The 20,369-nt window shown below is 46.3% G+C and overlaps 1 protein-coding gene across 1 annotated transcript; it reads left to right on the forward strand.

The window, feature by feature from the left end:
* Positions 1 to 12,092: 12,092 nt before the first annotated feature.
* On the forward strand, positions 12,093 to 19,537 carry LOC119396621 (muscle-specific protein 20). The gene is made up of 4 exons (XM_037663906.2): positions 12,093 to 12,299; positions 14,688 to 14,812; positions 16,157 to 16,361; positions 18,559 to 19,537. The coding sequence occupies exons 1-4, from the start codon at positions 12,249 to 12,251 to the stop codon at positions 18,736 to 18,738; spliced, it is 561 nt and encodes a 186-aa protein (XP_037519834.1). The 5' UTR covers positions 12,093 to 12,248; the 3' UTR covers positions 18,739 to 19,537.
* Positions 19,538 to 20,369: the final 832 nt, after the last annotated feature.

A 20,369-nucleotide genomic window follows, 5' to 3' on the forward strand; every position in this document is an offset into this window, starting at 1 on the left:
GCTGCAGTCGCAGTGACGCTGTTGGATCGCATTGCGGGACGTTGAGAAATGTGGCGCAAGAGAATGAAACGAGCATTTACGAAACGGCCCCCTCTCTTCAGCAGGTTATAACGTGAGCGCGAGATTACGTTTGCTCTGAAAAAAAAAAAAAAGAGATGGTCGCTTCACGGACGATCTAGATTAAATCTAGGGAAGGCGCTGCCGTCGACATTTTCGTGTCAAGCTGGAGCGTTGAGTAGAGGGACATCATAGAATAGTCAAGGAAACTGGTCCCCTAAACACATACGTGTAGTACAATTTTAAGGCACGCTTATTTTGCCTGGGCAATGAATACCGCGGAATAATAATTGTTGGGGTTTTACGTCCCATAACCATGATATGATTATGTGAGATGCCGTAGTGGAGGGCTCCGCAAAATTCGACTACCTGGGGTTCTTTAACGTGCACCTAAATCTATTTACACGGGCCTCTAGCATTTTCGCCTCCATCGAAAATGCGGCCGCTGCGGCCGGGATTAGATCCCGCGAATTTCTGGTCAGCAGTCGAGCACCATAACCACTAGAGCACCGTAGCGAGGTGGAGTCTTGAGTAGAGGGACGTTCTAGAATAGTCAAGGAAACGGATTCCTTAATTAAACACCTACGTCTATAATACAAACTTAAGGTACAAACTTACAAACTTAAGGTACATTACCAACACAATACCGAAGAATAATATTTGTGAAGACGACTTACACGTGCCGTTGTCTCGAATGTACGAAAAGGACGTTGAAGTAGTCAAGGCATTGAGTCATGACTCAAAAGCATAAAGTTTGAACAGTTAAGAAAAAACATGAATGTCCCTAATGAAGCGATTCGAAATAGCATGACAACGTCATCGAGCCCAGCTGCGTCGTCGTCTATCTCATCTGTCCCAATTTTCAGTATAGCTTTGCTGGTCTTCGCGCGAAAGACGCTGAGCTTGCAGAAGTGCCTGGCATGCTGCTCCAAGCGTCGACTGAAGAAGATATATACCCAGTGATTACAGAAGCGAGAGAGAGAGAGAGAGAAATAGATGAGAAGGAAAGGCAGGGAAGTTAACCTGGTACTAGTAACCGGTTTGCTAGCATACAATGATGGCAATACATCTTCAGACAACGTACACAATTTCTTATTTTAATCCACTCTCTTCGAGAAAATCTCGTGGAGCTTCGATATCCAGTTCCTTTCCGCCTGGGTGCACGGTCCGGGCCACCCAGCTTGTCGACGATGCTCACAATGGCTTGTACAAACAAATATAAAGCAAAACATAGATATGCTACAAACGGTAGTAATCACCTTACTCTCGTACAAACACATGTTATACCCATCTTACGCGAATGTCTCTTCTCTGTGTTATCTGTATTCTCACTGAAGCCCCACGTATACTGCTCGATTACGTAACGGCACCGAAATATCGACACAGTGCGTCGCACCCAAGCCGCGTTCCGTTCTTCTCCGTATCTCATTTTTCTTTTCTTGACCTTGTTTCGTGGTGCCGCGCATTCTTTTCTTTGACGCGCACTCCTTGCACCTTTTGAGAGGGCAGCGTAACTAAACGAAGCCTCACTGTGGAACATAGAGGGTTAGGAAGGAGGAGAAGAGGATGACCGTTAGAGAGGGAGTTTGAACCCCGACTGGCTTGCTGCTTTCACAGTCGTGTGAGATGGGCACGAGGGAAGGTAGTGGGAGGCAAGAGAGGGCAAACGAGAGGTTTGTGGGGGGGGGGGGGGGGCACGGCAAGCTTGTATTTGGGGGGAGAGTGCCTCCCACGCGTCTGCAGCCTCACGGCGCACGCCTTGGGGGCCGGAGACCCGAGATTTTGGGGCGCGACGGCTCTGCTTCTGGAAATAGGCGCCCTTCTGGCCGGCTTCTAGGTCGCCCAACTTGACGCGCGCGCAGGCGCTGGCGGTGGCAGGCGAGACCGGCGGTGGGGCCATTTGGCTGCGCAGTTAGCGAGCGCATGCTGCGCGTTGCGAGATTACCGCCGCGCAACCGACAGGGAAGATGGACCCGGAGATATCAAGACGCTCGACCCGTGTCCCCACCCGGGTATCATCCACTGGGGTAGCACTGTAGTGGATTCGCAACCGCGGCAGGAGCTGCCACAGTGTGCTCAAGGCTGGTGGTAACATGGCTGCCTAGGTTTGCTGGCCCAGACTCGGGGCCGCACTCAACGATCCTTGAAGTGCCTGTTGGCAAGTTCGCGCGCAGGTGATATAAAAAAAGGGGGAGCCTTAACGACGCAATAAGAGGAAAGACAAGCGACGTTGTTGTTATGCTGGTGCGGGGGTTGCCGTTAGAACAACAGTTGGCGAGAGCGACGAACAGCAGCCGACAATGTCCGATTGGATTGTTGTTCGTGTCAAACAAGCGAATACTTGGCATCAGGCGAATAGGCTTGTGTTAACAGAACCACTGATACTGGTAGGCAAGTGATAGGCCAGATGGGCGGTGGAAAGTTTCTTCTTAGACTCACGCCTTAGGTGTAGGAGTTACCACTGACTGAAGTACACGGGAGAATAAGCAAATTATTCTTGCTGAAGTTGGCAATATGAAGGAACTCTACTGAACGGGAGAGAAGTGAGAACCTGTAAAGAAAATACGCATCGGTTTTGTTTCGTATTTTCTCGTAGTTACCATTTTGTTGCCACCCGCAGATGAGGGAAATTGGACGGTAGCTCCAGGAATGTAAAACGGGCTAAACATTAAGTGATATATAGTAAAAACGAACACTAAATAATTTTACAGTCACATTTATGAACTCTCTTGACTGAGGTAGCTATAGTGGCGAGCAAAGTACTTGTGTCGCAATGCTTATTTAAATACCTGCTGCTGACACCTGGTGGCTTCGACATTGACGTTAGAGGGCACGACAGCTAAACTTGTCGGCAGTCTGGCATCAGTATATTAAATGTAAAGCGAAAAACACTTTCTCTCTTTTTATGTCACACTTTCTTTACGTTGGCCGTATTGCTTAGCTGTGCGTCTGTAGGAATAAAGGACTGAAAAACGTCAATTTGAATACTCACCGCCGTGGGGCTGAGTCACGTGACCTGGAAATGGTTCACAGCATTCGCAGCTTTGTCCTGTTGGAAATGTGCGCGCTGAAATATCACCAGGTGGTCACTGTTAATCACAGTATTCAATTATGAATCTTTCACAGGCCGTTTGTGCGGTTGTGGGCCTCAAAATGCAGGCTAGCCGAAATAAATAACCACTTACTTTTCATTTTTGCTTATTGTCATGTCATTTGTAGAGATTGTGACATAATTATTAACACAATACACAATCTAAGAGACAGCTATAGTACAGTGCTATAAATTTTGAAATTATTATTTGTTGTCTTCGGTTACCAGAGGCGTAGCCAGGGGTCGGGTCGGGGGTTCCAACCCCCCCCCCCTTTCGAAAAAAAAAAAAAACATTCTGGCTACGTTACTGTCAGTTACTTTCAAAGAGATTTATCTATCGGATAGGTGCGTTGCAAACACCGACAGTGGGGCGGGACGAAGATAAACAACATGGTATTCCCGACGCGTTGCGAGACGTCTGAACGGATAACGGCTTATCTACCGGTGGCGCCGTTAAAGGAAGCAAGCGCAATGTGTGCTTTGTCCGGCACCTCTGTAAATAAAGGAGCACTTTGAATGCATGAATATGCATGTTTAAATTGCGACTACGACGGCAAGTATACATGGAACATGTACTCATCGTCATAATTATGGAAAACAGGATCATCTTCAAGGCGAGGTCTTGCATTGCTTCATCTTAAAAGAAAGATAAGTATAGCGATAAATTCAAGAGAACGATGGTGTATTTGTAAGGCGTGGCTCGGCCTTATCTCTACCGCCTACCCACTCTCCGAACGAAGCAAGGCGACGTTTTTTTCCGTCATACACAACCTCTAAAAGATGTGTTGAAAATTTAAACAAATAAATTTATGAAAAAATTGATAAAATATTCGCGTTTCGCGAGGAACCAGGAGGAACCAGAAGCAGTCCTTTCCATACATAACCCTTCTGCAGCTGTCAGTTTGAGCCCTATTGACAAGTTTTCTTAATGAGGCCAAATTGACTAATTATTTTTCTTTTATCAACAGGGTTTTATGTCATCGTCAGTCGGCGCTCGCCAGAGCACTGAAAGGGCTGGAAATGGCACAGTGAAACAAACTTCTAAGCGGGAACACCGCCTGTTCACAAAGATCTAGAAAAGGTATCCTTCATGGCATAAAAAAGGCATAAAAAAGGCTTCATGGCATAAAAAATTTGCTCATATCAGGGGTCTCAAGCTCACCTCAGCTAGCGGGCCGCAGGCACGAAATTTAGTCTCCCGATGGGCCAATGTGGTGAAAAACATTGTGGCAGAACAGCGCAGACAACGGGACGAAGGACATGCAGGACACTGTCATCTCCGTCCCGTTGTCTGCGCTGTTCTGCCACAATGTTCATGAGCCAACTAGCTCACCTAAGCACCCTTATGGTGAAGAAGGTTAGAGGGGGGGGGGGGGGGGGGGGCTTGAACAAAATGTCAGCTAACGTTACCATTTGGCAGGCCTTTCCCACTTCTGAAGTTCATTCCTTTAATCGGTCATTCGTTTATATTGGGAGCGCAACAAATCAGTGACTCTTCTTTATGTGGATTTGACTTCAGGTTTCGAGAAACACATCAATACTACTCTCGATAGTGACGGAAACCTGGAAATCCGGAAGCCGATTCTGAAATATAGAGTTTTTGAAGTCAAGAGTTTGGCGGAATCCCGACTGGCCGGGGAATGAGGCTCCCGTGTGGGAGCCGAAACGTCTTCTTAAGAATATATTTTTACTTAGGTCGGCGCTGTCTTTTCTTCGTCCATATAGGGTTTTTATTCCACGGTTACATTTCAACACATGGTGATCGAATGGGGTGCCTCAAGAAAAAAAAAAATGCTTTAGACCTGTCACGCCTGCGTAGGCCATGAACATACTTATTATGAAAAAAAAAATATATGAGACGAAGGCAGTCATGTGCGGGCCGCAGGCCGCGTGTTTGAGACCCCCGGCCTACATAGTATCGCCTGTAAATATCATTATAAGGCTTACTCTCTTATATTCAATTCTCTTATTCTTTTATCCGGTCTCAACTGAAATGTTTCAGACACATTCCTACGTCATATTCAGAGTAGCATGTCAGCGGTCATATGCACGCCGGTAAAAATTCTGCAGTGCTTAGAATAAAGAGCTTCTCTGTCCCTCTATTTCTTGCTGCTCTCAAGCTTTCTTGTTCTTTTTTATTATTAAGGACACACGCCCGTCATACGAATCGCTAGTCACATTAAAATCGTCCATGATCTCCAAAGGATGAATGATAAGTCATTTTTCTTTATTACTTTCTCTAAAGCCGTAGGTGTCCTTCGCGTTGTTCTATTGCTGGTGCTAGAAGCAACGCTTCCTGCTCGACGCAAATTAGCACAACACTTTCTCGCAATGTATCGTGGGAGGATCTTGGAACGTCGACCGCACCCAGAATCATTCAACGCTCCCACGATGCAGACAGCGTGGGTTTTGCGGCAAGGTGCTCGACAGAGCACGTATGCCAAGGTTTCGACTCACATTCTCGTCACTGTGACGCAACTACCCTACGAGACCCTTCTGTCGTTCTTACCGTTCTGAAGATACAGAGGACCTTGTGGGAGTCGCGCCTCGCAGGCGGCTCCAGAAGGAACTGTCACAGGCATCGACAGCAGTGAAACGTAGTGAATGTGACTTTCGTCTTGAAGTGTCCCCGAACAGATTTCACGTACTCAAAAAAAAACAACAACACAAAACACAGCGACCTTTATTTTTAACATGGTGTTCACATAAGCAGAGAACACCGGCTTATTTTTCGTCGCGTAATAAAAGTAAATACATAGCACAAGTTGTCGAACTTCATTGAAAAAAAAAAAACAACATTAGGAATTCCATAACACCAACAAATATTCAATTGACAAGACATCCCAAAAAGACAAAAATAGCAGTTAAAAAATTACACGACCATAAATGCGAACACTCAAGGAATATTTTACAAAATATCTGATTATGCACTGCAAATGCTGAAAACACGTGCGAGCACAAGAAGACATCACTTTCAGCCCGCCTAACAAATAATCCCCCCACCCCAACCCCGCACCCCTCACAAAAAAGACAAAAAACAAAACAAACAAATAAGTGTGTCATTAACTCCGCTAAGATTGACAAACCGTTGAGAGAGCTCGTCGTCCTGCTGTCGACATGAAATAGGCAAACAATGATGATGACGATGACAATAAATGCTCGAAACGCTACCGTTGTGTTTTATTACCAGCGTTGTGTGACATTTCACTCATATTTTATGCTGCCTTTTTAACAGCTTAATTTTTTTGTAATGTTTTACATTCAATTTCCGTTTGTGGTATTATAGTACTAGTGACATCCCCGAATGTTATTCGGGGATTGTTATTCGGGGATTCGGGGATCACTAATACTCACTGCCCATCGTACAATTTATCAAGAACTCGATGTCCAAAGCGAACGAAAGGGCTAACATTTCATGCGAATAGGGTGTTGTCATACATCAACATACTTCTTTTCTTGGGGAAGGGGGGGGGGGAGGGCTTCCTAATCCTTGGCATGTTGAAAAATAACAAGGTGAGGGAACGTTCTTTAGAAATAAGATAATATGATAGTTGAAATGAATGTGGCTAAACTTTTACGAGAGAGGCACAGAATAGAGTCTTTGCTTTTTTCTTATTGTTTTGTATTCTTACTAACGCATCAATATGGAAAAATATTGTTTCACTCTGGTCAACGCACAAAATTCAGTAACTGCCAATTGTAACTTTGTAGCTTTGCTACTATAAGTAAACTCCTCCTTAGCTTTATAGAAGAGCGCGGCACTCGAACAGTGCTGTGCTCTTGGTTGCAAGCAGGAAAAAAAAAACATAGTTGCTCGCATCATGTGTATTTTGCATAACATGTAATTGGAACTTTGCAACCTTGTAAAAATGTACAAGGACATGCTATCTTCCCCCTGCATTTCTAAATGTTCAGAACGGCCTTAGTGGATTGTGGACTGACAGAAGAAACGGACTGACTATTCAGATTGCCTAATCGAATTGGAAACCGATTGACTTATGCACTAGCTATCTTGCTTTCCTGCTGTTGAAGGCTGTGCGTTAGGTGTTCGGCAACTAGTTTTCTGCTGTGCGTATCCCAATGAGAACAATAACTGCACGGCGCTTTTTGGCACTGTGTAGATATTCACATCTCGTTATGCCAATAACTCGAACTCTGGGACCGTATTTCGCTTTTCCGTCTTTTATGGCTCACCAATACTCCACTCACATCGACCGTCGTAGGCGTGACACTTTTGCCGCTACAGATACGTAACTTTACCGTTTCAGCTCGAATTAACATTCCACTAGAATGACAATTTTAGTCTTATTTAACAACGCCTACGAACAAGGTAAAGCGGAGCAGGCCCGAACGAACTAGCCTCGCTCAGCCTTGACCCTCTGGCACTCGCCAACCAACCGCGAGACAAACGGTAGCCCTGCCAGGGCTTCCTCTTCAACGCAACGAGCGTGAGATGCGCAACGCTCGTTAAGCGGTTACGAGCGACGCTGCTCTCGCGACGATTCATTAAACCGAACAGCTCGCGCGATCGCGCAGACCCGCGCTTTAAGAACAACCGCGGGGAGGAGCCTCCTTCCAGTCTCGAGCCAGACCGCGAGCATCTGCTGTGCTCGTGTCCGGAGCCGACTACTATTTATACCGTCGTGTTTCGCTTGTCTGCCGACCGAACCGGTGGGAGAACACAAAAGCGTCGTCGTTGACGACCGCTGCTGGTTTCGTAATCTCCGGCGCTCACTGATTCAGCACCCTATTTTGGGACAATAGGGTGGTTTAGGAGAGGAGGGCCTTTCTGCCTTTAGCACCTCTTGCTCTAGACGCGTATCCGTGCACCGTCCCAGACGTCACGTGAAGACCCGCACTTTGGGGTGGCTGTGTTTAAAGAAGTAGAAACGTCCGGCAGCGTTCTATTACACACTATTACAACTGTCATCTCTCTTCCAAATTTTCCATGGCGTGACAAAGAGCGAGGTTTCTTTAACTGGTCTCTCAGATGTTAGCTTGGCCACGCGCCTAGGATGACACTGAAAATGACAAGCGTGATGCGTAAAACGACTCACTCGTACGTATATATAGCACCTACAAACGCATCATGCATAAGCTATACAAGTAACAAATACAAGGCCAGTTTTATAACAGAGAACACTGGCCGAATTGATGCTCACTGAACAAAACTTTCGGCTTCTTAATATGTACTTACTGTTTTCTGTAATCCAGGTCTGACAAATTCATTACGCCTCATTTCTTTTAATAAAACTAATGACTCACATGATCTTATTTCTTTTATTTACTTTAGTTTCTTGCGTTTGTGCCTGCTACGTGATGTTGACCCATCCGCCGTAGTAGGAAGGTCGAGTTATACTCAACAAGGATCGTAACCACATGCAGTGGCACGTACACACTGCAGCAAAAGTTTATGGGACGAGGGCTCCACTGCAAATGCGAATTACTGTTCTGCTAGTTCATGAGGCTTTTAGTCTAGGGGGTGACTGTATAGGTCGCAATAACTACAGACTGGAACATTTAATTGGAGGCTATGTTCGCAGACAAAGCGGGGAATGTAGCTTTCTCGAAAATTTCGCGCCCGCAAACTTCTGCGCGAGGATGTACCCTCACTCGGCTGAATGGGTATAACACGAAGCTCATTTCTGATTCGCTTGGCTTTTCTCGAGGTTGATGACCTTGCTGTGATGTCACTTGCTTCTATCGGATGAAGGCAAGTGGCCCCTGATGGGCACACCGGCCACCGGTCCTGCTATCTGACGCAACGCACCAGCCATGGAGAAGTTGGCAAATCACGGGAATAGTTTCCGCGTTGGCAGAGAGATGAAAATTCTGGCGAGCTATCAACTTTGCGCGAATTTCGTGAGGCAATCCAAGACCTTGCTGTTTCTACGTCTCCAAGGCTATTTCTTTTTCGTCGTTATTTCTGTGACGCACCTGTTGCCCAGTCTTACCAATACCAACTTACGTGTGCAGTGTGCCCGCGGTATTTTTGGTCTTTCGGATGAGGAAATCAAACCCCAAGTTAAGATTTGCGAAACATGTGGATTCTGCGTAACCGAGCGGCAACATATCTGGGTGTCGCGCCGGTGGAATGTGGCCAGTCAGAGGGCTTGCAGCGGCAAAAGACAAAAGACAGTGGCAACGTAAGCTGGGCGGTCGATTATCGTTACGATCTACGCTGCGTCTATTCGCAGCGTCTGGTGTGCACAATCTTTTTTTTGGCAGTTCGCTGTTGCAGTCATTGTATCTGATTTAATGTCGAAGAAACGAGTGAACACATTTGTAGCTAATCCCGACATGCTAAATTTTTCCACAAACATATACATTCAGACATAGATACGTACAGTCGGCGTAAGGGGCCAGAAATGGTTTTAGGGGGGTCGGGGGCCAGGGGAGTTCAACCATACTTTATGTATGTTCATACGTGTGTTTCTATGTTTGCGTGTGCACACGCACACACAAAACTGAAAAATTAGAGGGGGCTTCAACCCCCACTGGCGAAGCCAGTGGTCGGTGTGAAAAGTTTACGAACCACTACGTCTGAAAGAAACTTAAAATTTTCCAGCAATTAGTGAATCTATCCGGTCGAACTGCACGGTTCATGTTGCTAGCGCGTTTTAGAGCAGGCACGCATATTAAATTCAAGGCTGCCTGCTGAGGGAGCAGGAATATTCAGTTTTTTCTTGTGTCTCGTGGTCCTTAAACTTTTGACGCTGACCGTACATACATACATACATACATACATACATACATACATACATACATACATACATACATACATACATACATACATACATACATACATACATACATACATACATACATACATACATACATACATACATACATACATACATACATACATACATACATACATACATACATACATACATACATACATACGACAGATGGACGGACGGAATGATAAAAAAAAGAAGACTTCACCCCAACCTCACAAGCACTGAGGCTAGGTGCGCTTGGAGCTCGAATATTCCCCCTCAGCATTTCCTCATTACCATCTGGCTGCCTTTCTAATCGGCGGCGCGTCGAATCCGTCAAATACACGACGTCTCCTTGCTATAATCCTGCCTCCATCCGGTAGCGGCAGCTCCTCCAAAATTTCATAAGAAAAAAGATTTGAATCGTTTTTAATAACCTTCACTTCTTCTACTCCCGATTGCTGACAACCTTGCACGTAGAATATATATCACTAAGTTATGTTTGCATATTACAAAACATTGCGATAGTATCTGGCAGCATCGTGCTCTGAAACATATAAGCATTACCAGCCTAGGTTACAAGCACTATGTTTACCATTTGACTGCAATTTAGCAATGACTGCATCGTAGAAAACCCACGCTGAAGGCAAATTGAACGTTGATGATGTTGGCTGCTTAAATGGGTTACAAGTCTCTATGGATGTATTATTGTCAAACAAATTCATTGTACATGCAGATGATATACAGCAACGAAAAGCATGGAGGAACACTACACGAAAAGCATGATGTTGCAATTAAGGCAAATTTTTATATTTAGGAGCGAAGTTCAATTAAAAGAAACGACTCATCTTCGTTATGAGCCATACATTACCGTAGTGATATAATGAATCACCTTGTTACAATGGTGCTTAATAACATCGACAAGGTGTTGAATGCCTAACCACGTGAAAATATGGGCACTACGGCGACTGAGAGAAGGAATCAGCTGATAACTTCACAGTGACAAGTAACTAAGATTGAATGTCGCTGTAAGAGCCAGCAATAAAAAGAAAATGTTTAATATTTTGCTCCTCAATGCATGTCCTAATATGTGCAGAAGTAATATAGAGAGATAACAATTTGTAACAATTTTTAATGAGTACCCTTGAGATGTTAGCCTGGTTCATCGCAGGGCTAGCTACTCCAGGTGTCGCGTGTTGACTATGGTATATTGCAGTGATCACATATACATACAGATAACACGTACAGTCACGCGCGCGCATGTACACAAAAGAGTCATTTTTAACGTTTTGTTAAGGCGTAAAATATAGTAAAACGTGCAGGAGAAACTAAAAGAAGCGCGCAGTTAATTCTCGTGTTAAATTTCAGCAAAATGTAATGAGAGCTTTAAGTTTATTCACTGATACTAACAGAACTCTCAATGAAAGAAACCATAAATGCACGTGTTGTAACTACTGAGTGATATATTTATTGCCATGGATGAGGTGCTAGTATTGCTAGTAAAAATAAAAACACGTTAGGTCCAGTAAGTTGCAGTTGACACACGTTCTTAACACCTCATTTATCCCCCGGAGGGGATGCCTGCAGTGATTCACTGGATGAACGCGCAGAGGTGACGTCAAAGCGAGGCCGCAGGTCTCAGTCATCCCCACAACAAACGGGGCCACGGGTCTCGCTTTAATATTGTTTTGCTTCGGCTCTCTCCCTTCTCCTTACCGATACACTATACGCGTTCACCGTTCGACGGGCTCTTTGCGAACTGCACAACTCAGCTCCGGCAACCCTCGCTCTCGGTAGAACTGTGCATCGTTGGCAAACCTGGAGCTAGCTTGAGCTAATCGTTCACGAAGTTGTCCGGACGTGATAACTCATGGCGACCGGCCGTGCGGTTGAACGCTCGCCATCACGACACTCAAATTGTTCTTGCCATTGCTATAACCACTTTCTGAGCAATATCGCAATCCGAGAAAATTGCATATTGCGTCCGTCGACAACCTAACATCCACTCTGGCTTTCACAGTAGTGCACCGTACTATTGGGTGAGAGAGAGGGAGAGAGAGTGGCATCGCTCGCCATGGTGCGTGTTCCGCGGAAAGCCGAACCGTCCTGTGCCAAGGGGTGCCGTCATTGGCTAATTTCCATCGCGGCCCCGTTATGGGGGCGCTTGTGACATCATCTCCGACCAATCGCGTGGCTCCGCGCGGACCCCGGGCTCTGACAGCGGCCCGTGACGACGGGGTATTTTTAGGAGGCCCGCAGGCACCTTGGCCGCAGCGCATCCCAACACTGTGCCCAGTCGGAGTCCAGTGCTCGCCCCGAACGCACCGAGGAACAGCTCCTTCGCTTAGCACACGCTACCAACACACAACACACAAGCCATGGCTAACCGCGGACCCGCCTACGGACTCAGCGCCCAAGTCCAGAACAAGGTGAGCCTACACGTACGATGCTGTGACGATGGACTATGCTGTGGGTGGCGTACACGAAGAAAACTGCTAAGGCCTCTCGGATTACGAACGTTCTTCGTCCACTTGTGACTGCGCCTACTCTCCGGCGACGCGAGTTGTGGTGAATTCGAGGAAAGGCGGGGGATGTCGATGCAACCGGCAAAGCTGCCAAAAGACAGGTTGCGTCAAACCGAGTGTAAACAGCGATGGGGCGTGGCATCCTCGTGAAGCATGGAGAAGACTAGCTCTAACTCATACGCTGGAAGAGTCGTTAAAATTTCGCGCAAATGCGAGTTCCTTGCTAACGCGCTATCTTCACTATAGTTGACACAGTACGCCTTGCGGTTTACCTGCTTAGTATGTCTCAGCCTATAGACCAAAGCGCAAGGAACTGCGAGTTTGATGGCGACCAAGTGATGTATAATCTGAATTGAGGCTAAACCTTCTCAAGCAACACGAAGTGGCGCCATACCTAAGGCACATGCTTTGTCCCAAACAGTTGTAAGGAAAAGCTGTGACAGGTGGATTATAGTAATATCTGTATTAAGGAACCTTGTACTGTTGCGCATACTTCGCAATAAGCATATCTAAACCAAATCGAACGCCAAGCTATCATTCTCTTACTCGTTCTTAACTGTCATACACGAAAAAAAAATACTGGGGCTATTCGCATTTAGAAAGAAGTAATTTCACTGGCAATGTCAGTTTTACGCCGCAATTGTGAAAGCCGACGGCTGCATTCCAGACACTTCGTCACAAAAAATGGCTGACTGCCCGAAATTCTCCAGACGGTGTCAAACTGGAATAAGCTATGGCGGCATTTTTTTTCTCGAATATCTAAAATTAGCGTCTACATTACTCTGTCACCAAAATTGGCAGCGTGCGCCCGAGACCGCCTACGCGACGCCTTCCGCCGCCCCCGCCAAGAATAGCAACACGTCCGCTCGCCGGCGCCAGCTGACACTTCACCACTGACCAAAAATTGGAGCAAAATGGCGACGCCACGAGCTCCGAAGGCCTTCCGCATTGCTCAGCTCATACGTTTTTTCCGAGACATTTGAGCGCAAGCTGTATGTTTACAAGCTACCAAGAACAACGCGCTGACAGCCACGACATTCGATGCTGTCAACACTGACACAAGCTCCGGAGGCTGCTTAACAGCTTTTCTTGCCAGCAGTTCTTGGCATTAGAGCAAAAGCGTACTGAAGAATGTGGAGTCTATCGGTTCAAGCTTAAACGACGGCCACTCTAAACAAGATAGAGTAGGGCGTGTATGAGACAAATGGGAGACGACATGCTCCTACGGAGCGGTTCGAATACGAGAGGCGCTCTTGGAACTTGAACTCTAGATATTTTCAGTCAAAAGAGGCGCAGTATAATACACGAGCTCGTTCAGAATGCGGTGCCTTGGAAAGTATATGGAGGGTCACTAGTACTCATGCTAACGAGCGCCATGAACTATCAGAGAGCGAGGAGATCAATGTATCGGGCGACAGATTCAACAGAAAGTTTACGACGCAGAAAATAACCGACATGAGCTTTGCCCCTTCTATGACAGTTGCAACAAGTAGGTTCAGATTTGTTTCATTCGCTGCAGCTCCCCTACTGATATACAGTTTGCGCTAATAATTAAGTTGAACCGAAGATGTTCCTAGGATACATTAACGAGGACACCGACTTCCCATTAAGCCCACGACCCATTTTCAGCCTAGGATAAGAACTTGCTCAAAAGCTCGGAAGAGCGTACAATGACATCAGCGCTGTTAGGACAACAACGCCAGTTACAGATTACAAGTAATTTACTGCTACCAGTGTATTCGCATTCAGTGTTTTAATGTGACCTATTGTAGTAAGCATAGGCGTGCACAGGGTTCCGCATTTGGGGGAGGGGGTCGGGGGGGCAATATTTATTGTAGCCTCCCCCCCATACACGCACACACACACACACACAATTAGACAAATACGAAAGACAGCAAGCTTCACAGTGGATGCAAAAACGAAAATGGAGCTATGACGTACTTATCACAACGGCCTGCCTTTGGTCCCCGGCTTTTCAGGGGTAGCAGTGGTAAGCTAATGTTCCTGGAATGCAACATTAGAGGTCCCAGGACACCATTATTGTCAAAAACCTGCATTGTCATTACCCTGCATATTGAACAATGACAGGGTAGATCGAACTGAGTAAAGATATGGGGCTGACTTGTCGCCCCCCTTAGAATAATTAGAGGGGTAGCCCCCCCCCCCCCCCCCTCGGCCCCTTGTGCGGGCCCTAGTGCGCACGCTCATGATAGTGAGTCCGTAAACGCTATTGTTTTGCGTAAAATGCTCGGTGACAAGAGTCATTCTAAGTGAGAGCGTGGTACATTTCAGATCGCTGGCAAGCGCGACCCAGCTCTGGAGGAAAGCATCATGCAGTGGATGAGCGCCATCCTCGGACAGCCCCTGCCGAACGGTGACTTCGGTGACATCCTCCGTGACGGTGTTGTCCTCTGCAAGTGAGTACTTATTTCTTATGATCGTTTCCACTTACCGGAGCTCATAAAAGGGGCGCGTACGAAACGAAAGGTAATTAGACAAGGCCAAAAACATCGTGCTGCTGAACATTTATTATTCACTCCTGGTAAAAAATATCATTCTGTAGCGAACGTATTCCTGATTTATTGATTCGCCAGTTTCGTTATATCTGGTTTATAAAGGACACTGCGCATCTAAAGAGCAGAAATTGGTCGGTCATCCCAACCGAATACCAGAAGAGGCGAATTACGTCACGCACACCGGATGTAGAGAAGTCGTACGTCATGAAAATTTGAACAAACCACGCTCCTCTCCACAAGTTCAGAACGTGAGATAGAGGTCAAATGTGAACTAAATCAAATGTGAATGATGAGGAAAAGCAGGGATGTTAACCAGAAGACAAATATCCGGTTTGATACACTGCACTGGAGAAGCATAAGGGGAGACAGAATAGAAAGAGAGAAGAATGATAGGGGGAAGGAGAAACAAACAAACACGGGAATTTCGTAATCGTTCAACGAGGCGGGTCGCTCGCAGAAACTCCAGCAGAACCTTCGTCGCTTTCTGGTGTGAAGCTCGACCTTGCCGGCGTTCCAAGATGGATTGCTCAGAAGGCGACTGGTCATCGAGGCGGGCAAACCCAGCTGAGAGGGACTGTCTCTGGGAGCTGCAGGGAAGACAATGAGACAGGATATGTTCAATGGTTTCTTCGTTGCCGTAGTGGTCACAGGCGGCACTGTCTGACGGTCCGATGCGGCAAGCAAAGACGTTCTATATGCGATCGAGGACAGATTTACTTTTTTCGATAACTACTCCGCCAAAAAATAACGAAGATACTTTGGAAGCGTGAAGTGGGTCGTGAGGCGTTATCTTTTGATACGAAACATTTTTTGCCAGACGAGTGGGGTCCTTCTACCAAGAACTAACACAAATCTAGGTTTATTATCGTCACACAATGTGAGTTGACACGTGTCGAAACTGAAGCAAAGTTCACGAGGATTTCTCGCGTTACGCCTCTATACAAACGCCGTCGTGAGAGTGGGAATCAGGCAAGCAATCTCGTAGTTAGCAACCAAACTATATATTTGTGAGGAGGTTTATTGGCTGTTATTAATTAATTAATTGCTGCTGTTAATAGGCAGTATCCGAGTTTAAGAAGAAACTAGGGTGAACAATTTGTATGCAAGGCGATTTAGGGTAAAGTACTTAATCGGTGATTAACACATGGGCTCCTTCTCGCTTTTCATTTCCATGGTTGTGGTCATTTCAGGCCAGAGTGGCTTGTCACATACAAACTATACGCCTTCGCTATTCTCTCTCTCCAGCCTGATGAACAAGCTGATGCCCGGCTGCATCCCCAAGATCAACACATCCGGTGGCCAGTTCAAGCTCATGGAGAACATCACCCACTTCCAGAACGCCGCCAAGGCCTGGGGCGTGCCCGAGATCGACGTCTTCCAGACCGTCGACCTCTGGGAGAAGAGGAACATCCCCCAGGTCGCACAGTGCCTGATGGCCGTCGGCCGCGCCGTAAGTATTCACCGATCCACCTTTCTCACGGTGTCACAGCTCATGCGCCCTTCCCCTGGCGGGAAAGTCGCGAAGTGATGTGGTGGGGTCTCCGCACGCATTTCGATCTCGGAGGCTATTGTTTGAATTAGTCCGGTCGTCTCGGATCACACCGCGAAGCTCCGGCCCCCTACCAAGACGGCAGGAGGCAGCACAGAAAAATGAAGAAGGCGGATTGCACGAGAGACGCAACTCACTCATTCTCGGGGCATCCAGCTACGCGAGGCATGTGTGACGTCTGCAGAATTCACGCGGGAAAAATTACACCGGCGTGTCAGATTTTACGGGCAGTGACGAAAGTGTAAAGACGCATAGGCCTTACCATTACCATGGATGACTGGGAACAAGCGAGAGAACGAACGTGCTTTAGGAATCGCCTGCAAATGATGTCACGGCTGCCGTAACGTAGGACGTTTCATATAATACGCCGTACTGCAGAAATAGGGCCCTAGCTTTTAGCACGGTGCCAACTTTACAACGCAGCAGCCGCGAGCATATGTTAACGAGTTATCTGTTTGCTAGCAAGTCCTCTGCGAAATAAAGTTTACCAGCTAACTTTGTTTAGCATACTGCGATAAGCTTAAACATGTGGTTCGCTTATCTGCAGTGAGATTGAACTGTGAACCTTCGCGCATTTGAATAGGAAGGAATAAAACAGTAATCGAAATAATGTCGTGCGGCCAGCAGCATTTCTATAGCGACTCTTCTAACGAAGAAATTTAAGAAGATTATCTTTGTTTTCACACTTTGAAATGCGTAGAATAACATGAAATGTATAGGTCAGTTTCTTATGAGATATAAAAATTCATTGAAGCTCTGCAGTTTTGTGTACGAAAACCACATGACCATGAGGCACGTCCTAGAGGGGGATTGTTGTTAAACTAACTGCGAGGTCGTTTAACGTACATCTAAATCTAAGCACACGAATGTTTTTGCGCTTGACCTTCATAGAAATTTGGTAGCCACGGTCGGGAATCGTGCCGGAGACCTCTTATAGCAGCTCAACGCCACAGCTGCTAAACGACGGCTTCGTGCGTTATCTAAGAATTCAACCCTGCAAGCCTGGTGAGGTCACTATTGCTTAACTAGCACAGAATGCGAGACAGAATATGCGACTGCGCTCTTGAGAACCGCGAAGCCAAATACACTTGCGAATAGAGAAACGAAATGCGGATAAGGAAAGTGTTTCTCTTATCTGCCTGCCGTTTAGACCCGCGCAAGGCTCCAGCAAAAGGAAAAGAAATAAGAAGCGACTACACGGTGTTCAAGACTTTATCTTAGCTATGATGCCTTATCATCCTAGTTTTCGCGGAAGACTGTGTCAGTGGGTAAAAAGAAGCGACGAATGCTTCGCAGTGCGCTCATATAAACTCACTTGGAAGGAAAAAAAAAAAAACATGAGCAAATAGATTTCTTGGCGTTAAAAGCAATGTGCTTCTTCACTGTAGCGCAGCTATAAACGAAAAAGATGATAAGAAAATTTAGAAAAATGCATTCAAAGGAGTGGAGTGTCATATAAGACGGAAAATCGTATGAATCACAAGCAAGTGCAATAGTCCAAGAACACAAGAACTGTTGATGCCTCACTGATCTAAAGATAACTTTTCAAACGTCGATTATGTGCCACCTAAACAACGGAGCACCGCAATTTATTATGAGGTTTGCAATATTACGATCGTCGACATAAAAAAAGTGTGTCCAAAGAGAGCGGCGATTTATAAAGAATAAGAGGCGCAAATATAAGGCCCTTAAACGAAAGCCTTCAGTATTTCGGCTATTGTAGACACTGATACGTATTTTACGAATAGGAAGCGCGTATTAAACAGCAAAGGCTACGTCAACGATTGCCTTCAGCCCATCGAACACATCGCACAATTGCTTGAAGCAGTGATCAGGGGCGTGGCCAGAAATTATTTTCGGGGTGGGGGAGAGGCCGGGAGGGCGACTGTCTGATTCCGCTTTATGTATGTCCCTTTTGCGACTCATGTTAAAAGAGTTCAGGCGTACAGACACGGACACAAGCGAAGGGAGCAAAATAACAGTTGTGTTTATTGATTGATTGATTGATTGATTGATTGATTGATTGATTGATTGATTGATTGATTGATTGATTGATTGATTGATTGATTGATTGATTGATTGTAACCTTGTCGCGCAGTGCTACATGCACCCCGAGTACCGGGGACCCTGCCTCGGACCCAAGCCCGCCGAGGAGCAGAAGCGTGAATGGACGCAGGAGCAGCTGCGTGCCGGCGAAGGCATCATCAACCTGCAGTACGGCTCCAACAAGGGCGCCACCCAGAGCGGCCAGAACTTCGGCAACACCCGGCACATGTGAAGCGCTCGCCAGAACTTCCCCGACCTGCACGCACGCTTCTCGACACACGCAACAACAAAAGATCACGTGTCATCTTACGCTTGCCGCCAAGCTGCTGCCCCAAGTCGACGAAGAAGAAACAAAGCATCCGTGCGAAAGCCTGATGCAACCGTACAACAACAGACTGTACACATTATTAAGTTATTGTTAAAAAAAATGACACTTTTATCTCGACCTTTCCTGTGCCCCCCCTGACTTTCTCTTCCTTTTCGTTTGTGGCTTGAATACAAGCCGAAATCCACGCTGAAACTCGAATAGATTAGTCACTGTAGGTCTGACGACGTCCTGCCGGGGATTGGGGTTAGACTAAAATCTTTAACGTGGGTCTTGTAAGCCACCTTCGAATGTCCCTTTGCCTTTGTGAAATGGAACGAAAACCTGACAGCGAGACTGACCGCCCTTTCTTTCTACCCTCCTTCTTTCGTATCCACCTTCCGGCACATTTACAAATGCCGTAAACATTGATTGTTATCAGATACGAGTACAGTTGCCCCTCTGTTGCTCTCCTAACTTCCTGTCCCCTAGCCACGCTGCGCGTCATAAACCTTGCCGACGTTGAAGCCATGCGAAGATGAAACCTTGATGTGAAATGCCCGTTTAAGGAGCATGGCTGGAGTTTCTCCCGTTTTTTTATCTCTTAATTAAACGTCTGCAAAGACGACTGCGCGAGAGAAGTTCAATCCTGCTCCTTCTCCGAGTATTTTTGTACGTGACAGGTCACGCGAATGGTTTAAATAAATCATTGAGTATGACTGTTAAAGTCCACGATTCAGCCTCATTGTCTGCGCTTTTGCTGCACTGTTGCATGAAGTCATTGACCAACGGGGCAATTATAAAGAGGGCATTACCGAGAGCTTCAAGTTTCCGATGACATACGTTGTTCTTTTCTCCGTGAATACTTCGAGTCCTTTCTCCTCAATGTCTATTTTTTAACGTGAAAGTGTTTTATGCCTGGCTCCGCCGAGAATTGGCGCGCGTCATTTCCGTCACGGAGATGACGTCAGTAAAAGTGCACAGGGTTGCTCAGAAAAAAATTGGAAAAAAAGTTGAGTGACCCGACCGAGGAATGGAACCTCCGACTCCACGACTCAGCGACATGAGTGCATAGACGTCGATGTCGGCCCTATCGGCAAGTTAGCTACAGTCGCTGTGCAAAACGTCAAACGCAGCTGCCCTAGTTCTAGAGACGCGTTTCGCTGCCGTGTTATGAGTGATTCTCGTATGCAGTGAACTAAGCAAAAAGCATAAGCAGGAGACACTGACGATGATTATCGACGTAAAGGGATAACTCGTGGTTATCTAAGAAGCTACTGGCTTTTCGAAAGAAACCATGGCAGTGACTGTACATCATAGGTCGGCGAACTCACTCATGAGTCGACTCACTCAGACTCCTTCAGACTCATATCGAGACGTGAGTCTGAGTCTGAGTGAGTCCGGGTGAGTAAAGTTTTTGTGAGTCTGAGTCCGAGTGAGTTCGGTTGGGAAAACTTTTGGTGAGTCTGAGTTCGGGTGAGTCCGGTTGAGGAAAAGTTTGGTGAGTGTGAGTCCGAGTGAGCCCTAAGGGCAAAATATATTGCATGAGTGAGTCTGAG

The sequence above is a fragment of the Rhipicephalus sanguineus genome, chromosome 6 (assembly GCF_013339695.2).
Source record: "Rhipicephalus sanguineus isolate Rsan-2018 chromosome 6, BIME_Rsan_1.4, whole genome shotgun sequence".
Taxonomy (NCBI): domain Eukaryota; kingdom Metazoa; phylum Arthropoda; class Arachnida; order Ixodida; family Ixodidae; genus Rhipicephalus; species Rhipicephalus sanguineus.

Excerpts from the sequence above, each read along its gene's own strand:
- LOC119396621 (XM_037663906.2), top strand. The coding sequence starts at position 12,249 with ATGGCTAACCGCGGACCCGCCTACGGACTCAGCGCCCAAGTCCAGAAC. Across the intron at positions 12,300-14,687 it reads GCGCCCAAGTCCAGAACAAG|ATCGCTGGCAAGCGCGACCC; the intron begins GTGAGCCTACAC and ends GGTACATTTCAG. Across the intron at positions 14,813-16,156 it reads GACGGTGTTGTCCTCTGCAA|CCTGATGAACAAGCTGATGC; the intron begins GTGAGTACTTAT and ends CTCTCTCTCCAG.